The sequence below is a fragment of the Cucumis sativus genome, chromosome 3 (assembly GCF_000004075.3).
Source record: "Cucumis sativus cultivar 9930 chromosome 3, Cucumber_9930_V3, whole genome shotgun sequence".
Classification (NCBI taxonomy): Eukaryota; Viridiplantae; Streptophyta; class Magnoliopsida; order Cucurbitales; family Cucurbitaceae; genus Cucumis; species Cucumis sativus.
In genome coordinates, this window is record NC_026657.2 from 35091118 (window position 1) to 35096336 (window position 5219).

The 5219-nt window shown below is 31.7% G+C and overlaps 1 protein-coding gene across 3 annotated transcripts; it reads left to right on the top strand.

Annotated features, from left to right (window-relative positions):
- LOC101204535 lies at window positions 1-2350 on the top strand. Of its 3 annotated transcripts, XM_031883093.1 has the most exons (6): window positions 14-358; window positions 451-516; window positions 688-922; window positions 1187-1457; window positions 1712-1789; window positions 1891-2350. In XM_031883093.1, exons 3-6 carry the CDS (start codon window positions 690-692, stop codon window positions 1942-1944), a joined length of 636 nt encoding a protein of 211 aa, XP_031738953.1. In that variant the 5' UTR covers window positions 14-358; window positions 451-516; window positions 688-689; the 3' UTR covers window positions 1945-2350. The 3 variants fall into 3 exon arrangements, with proteins under 3 accessions (XP_011652319.1, XP_011652320.1, XP_031738953.1); XM_011654017.2 differs by lacking the exon at window positions 451-516 and having other exon boundaries at window positions 1-358; XM_011654018.2 differs by lacking the exon at window positions 451-516 and having other exon boundaries at window positions 9-358; window positions 626-922.
- The last annotated feature ends 2869 nt before the right edge of the window (window positions 2351-5219 follow it).

Sequence of the window (5219 nt, forward strand, 5' to 3'; positions counted from 1 at the left end):
AACCTTTATAATATCACTGGTGAAGCAACGTGCAACATAAGAACGAGATTGAAGACGAAGAGGAAGAAGAGAAGAGAGAGAGAAAACCAGAAACAGCAACAACAAAGAAGACGACCGCCATAGCCATAGCTCAGTTTTCAATAAGCTCTGCAGCTCTAAACTCACTCAATCACACCTTCTCTCTTGTAATGCCGAGAATTTCCACTCTCGAAACCCAATTATCACAAGAATTTTTCAGGTCATCGAGTCTCCATAATTGATCGACACGATCGGAGCTCCAATTATCCTTTGGAGATCTGGGTTTCCGTCATCGGATTATCCTTTTTCTTTCGTTGATCAGAATCTTCCTCCTCTCATTGTGAGTATTCTTCTTCTTCTTTCTTCTTTTTCCTTTTCCTTTTCCTTTTCCCATTTTTCATCTTCGCTTTCTGCTTCCATGCGTTCTAACAGTTTTCGATTTGGCGAGGGTGTGTGTTTCACCAGATCTTGTCATTACAGATCGTTATCTCCAATTCTGTAATCTCATATGCGATTTCCCTTTCTCTGTCTGGAGTTCTCCGATAACTTGAGAAAGAGAGACGTCTCTTAGTTCTCTAACATTATCGGATTCATTCTGTTTTCACAGTTGTCTGAATTGGGAATTTCCGAAAGGATTGACGAATCTCTGGTTGTTTCTTCCTTCCGCAGATATGGAGACGGAGGTGAGAAATCAGAACCAGAGAGGATGTAAGGCTCTGGAACCGGAAGTTTTCTTACAGTGGGGAAAAAGGAAGCGACTGCGATGTCCTAGGAACAAAGACCCAGAGATCTCTGAGCGATTATGCGGCAGTCTACGGAAGAAAATCGGATCTCGGAGCGATCGCTGTGTGATTTCTGCTTCAGAAAAAGAACGGATCCCACTCCAACCAAATCGTTTAACTAGGTCAGAAATCGACGTCCCCTTTCCAATTATGCTATACTCTTAGCAGATTAAAAGAAAAAAAAAAGACGATTATGAATGAAATTTCTTGATCTATTGCTTCAATTTGTGTTTTTATGGGCTATATATTTGTTGTTGTGTTGTGTTATTGCGTCTTCTTCTTCCTCCCCCAGCTAGAAAAAGAGCGCAATTCAAGAGAAGATGTTTCTCCAGAAATAATGAAAGGTAAAACAATCTTGTGTTGTTGTTGGATCTGTTTGGTGACAGGAATTCTGAGGGCGTTACTACGCTGCGTAACGGTGGTGCAGGCACAGCGCCGTCGCCGGAGAAGGAAGACCGTTACTACTCCACCAGAGGATCCACGGCGGCGGTAGTGGACGAGAACGGCCATGAGGAAAGAGGAGGCAGCTTTGTTTTACCAAAGCTGTTGATTGCTCTGTCAAGCAAAGAAAAGGAAGAAGACTTCATGGCCATGAAAGGCTGCAAGCTCCCACAAAGGCCCAAAAAGAGAGCCAAGATGATTCAGAGAAGCTTACTTGTAAGCAACAACAATCACAAAATGTGGTTTTTGTACAAATGACCTATTTCTCGAGGGTGCGAATGACCCAAAAACCAAATGAAAACCAACATTTTCTGACGTACCATGGCACTTTTGCTTTAGGACGTCTCGAGCTGTTTCCATTTTTATTTGGGTCATTTTGCATCGCGGATACTAGGTCATCCGTGCAAAAATCTTACCCAATTTCTCCTTATTCTTCCCTTTGTGTCTTAGTTATTGGATGTTTGTGTCAGCTGGTGAGCCCTGGAGCATGGCTGACTGAAATGAGCCAAGAAAGATATGAAGTTAGAGAAAAGAAGACAACAAAGAAGGTACACAAACTTTTGTTTCATTTTTAATCTTCTTCTGCTAAATTGGGATATGGGTTGAAGTTGAAAATGCATCTTCTTCCTTGTTGGGTTTGAATTTGCAGAGGCCAACAGGGCTGAAAGCCATGGGAGGAAGTATGGAGACTGATTCAGAATGAGGATCAATGTCCGAAAAGTTTGAAACTGAACTAACCCTTTTGATTCTTTTTTTGGGAATGGTGAAATTTGAACGAAAGAAGGATAGAAGAGAAAGAGATAATGTGAATCTCAACCTCAGTCTCTGATCTGCTCTTTTGGAAACTATGATTCAAAGTCACAATTCGGCCTTTGGATTTGACGATGCTAAAGAAGTCCACTTTTGGGGCTATGTTAGGCAGAGCACCGAAAGCGATGGATTGTTTACAAATTAAAAAAAGAAAAAGCAAATGAAAATGCCCCTTTTTTTGTGTATAATATGTAATGTAAAAAAATGGAGAAAGTCTTGCATCTTGTGACCATCATCAATCAAACGAAATGATAATTTTTCGATTTTCTAATTCAGAGACGCACAAGCCCCTTCTCAGACCTAACTTTACATCATATGGTAAATATTTTGATTGACTGAATTACAAATATAGCAACATTTTAAAATTCCAATTTATTAATCTTTTGCCTCATTATAAGTATTAATTAAGACTTCTAGTGCTTTTGTTGTCTACCGTTTATTACAATTATTCTACTTTTCATTGATTTTATTAAATTAAAATTAGTATTAAATTTGAGAAAATGAAATTAATCATTTTAAACGTTTTAGATGGTTATGTTTGGCGCCATCCTTCTTATCTTGTTTACCTCAAAATTTGATCGTATACAAGTTTCGTTGATTGTGTATTTCTATAATTTCTTTCACTTTTTTACAATGAGTATTGTCAAAATCAAGGTTATTGTTCAATTAACATACTCATTCCCAAACTATTAAACTAGAGTTTTACTAAAATTAAACTAAAAAAGAACGCAAAGCATCCAAATTTGGCAAGTGTAGATAGTACATCTATATGTTATATAAAAGATAGTTCCCTAGCTCTATGGCATCTTAATTTGCACAAGATTCTACTAATTGGAGGACATTTGCTTATAAGTTCTTCTTTTGAGGTATGGTATCAAAAAGGACAATGCACTCGTTATGACACATAAATTTGGAAGTTGACTTTCTTTAAATAGTGTATTGATGTTAGTTTCAAAACTTTACGTTTGTCAGTTTAATCTTTTAAAATAAGAAAATGTTAAATATATTGATTATTGATGTCAATGTAAGTAATCTTTCATCATACTTTGTGTTAATAGATTCTCGAACTTTTTAAAAAAAATCTACAGGTTTTGAAATCAAATTTGTAATTTAATCTAAAATATTTTAAAAAACTACCACTACTAACTTATATTGCTATAGAATGAAGAACATCAATACTTTGGGATAAAAATGTAGAAAGGTCTTCATTCTCAATATAACGTTTTGTCACATTTTCTGTTAAAAAAATCACTCATAGTGAATTGTTCTAATTTATTCGATATTTCTTTATTTTAGTGATTTGTTCGTTTGGTATTGAATAAGTACACAATTTTGTAAATCTGCCTTCATTTATGTTTCCTTAACACTTTTAAACTTAATTTAATCATACCCTAACCCACTTTTTAGTTAATTGACTATTTGAAACCACAATCTCACTCATGAATTAAAGTGTTTTTTCCCTCTAAATTCATATTATTGTGATTTTGCAGTGTCAAGTTTTATCTATTTCATATTTCCTCAAATTTTCTCCATTTCATATTGATTACACACACCCACTTTTTTTAGTAAGTTAATATTGTTTTATCCTAAATATATTATATCGTTTATAGTTTTAGTATTGAATTTGGTATAAAAATTATATTACGGTTTCCAATATAATCATTAGAATCAAAGTATTAAAAGTATTGACATATATATCAATTTGGTATTGACATATATATCAATTTGTTTTATAAAAAAAAGTATAAATATAATAAAATTAATATAAGTCTATAAGATATATAAAGTCCATCGTGGATAGACTTTGATGTATTTGTATTTTTTAAAATGTAGCTAAATATTTGATTATTATCTCTAAAATTGTTATCATTATAATTACCATAAAGTTATATTCCAATGCTAAAATTTAGTTCCTCTTCGACATAGTTTTGTATATCATAGGTTTTATTTATTTTAACCATTGGATTAGCCAGAAAAGATTGATTCAACACTTCAAAGCCATAAATCTACTAGAAAAATTAACTCTAAAATATGAGAACTAAATTCATAATTCAACTTTCATTTTATCTTACTAACAAATGGTGAGATGGTTGAAAAAAAATTACAAAGTAATAGAAAAAATAGGAAAATTACATTATATGATAAAAAAATTTAGAAAAAAACGGCTCATGACACATTTCTTTTGCATATTATAAAATTAACAAATATAACTACCCATATTATTGTGACATGGACTCTATTATCATAGATCTTTTTGCTATTTTTTATAAACTACCCAAAAAAATAATAAAGAATACAACTTGTTCAACAAATACATATGCTGTTTGATATTATTTAACATTTAAATTATATAAAATTAAAAACGTTTAAACTTTTTATAAGATAGATGAACTACTCATTTTTATTATCAATTGGTTTTTGAGATGCAATACCGTTAAAATTAGACGTTTGACATTGAATGCCTTCCAATGAAAGAAAAGAAAAAAATGTTTATTTAATAATTTAAATACATTTGATTTGATGATACATTTTCATGATTTTTCCTAAGTTTTTTCTTAGTAATTTCCAAGTATATCTATAACATTGATATTTTATCAATGACTGTATTTGACATTTGAAGTAAATTCAGATCTCAATAACCAATCATTAATAAATAAATAATTGCCTCTTAAAATATTTAAAATCTCTAATATTTATTTTATATTCAAGGATTTTTTATATATATTTATTATGAATTTTAAACAAAATAATGAGTATTGCTATAAATTTAAAGAAAATAATCAAATAGAGAAAACAATAATTAACATTATAAAAAACACCAAACTAGAGAAAAAAACCCGAGGGCCAGAAAACTATGATATATATGGGGAATCTCTCAAAGCATTACACCATATCACTTAGTTGAATTTGTAAACCAAATTCAGATGAATCTAAATCAAGATTTAGATTCTTGTTATGTTATTATGTTTGAAGTTCATCATTGTTTAACCATTTGTAGAAATTGTTGTTTTTCTTATAATATTTGGACAAACTCAAACAAATTCCACCAATTTGAAACAAACAAACTTACTACCATAATTGAGATGAGAAGGTTTGAATATAAGTTGAAAGTTGTCTAAAAGCCAAAAGAAGGTGTAGTTTTCAAGATACCTAATGCAAACACCAAAA

Bases quoted from the DNA above. Each gene is read 5' to 3' on its own strand.
- LOC101204535 (XM_011654017.2), top strand. From the start codon at position 690: ATGGAGACGGAGGTGAGAAATCAGAACCAGAGAGGATGTAAGGCTCTG. The intron at 923-1,186 runs GTCAGAAATCGA...GTTTGGTGACAG, and splicing joins CAACCAAATCGTTTAACTAG to GAATTCTGAGGGCGTTACTA. The intron at 1,790-1,890 runs GTACACAAACTT...TTGAATTTGCAG, and splicing joins AAAAGAAGACAACAAAGAAG to AGGCCAACAGGGCTGAAAGC.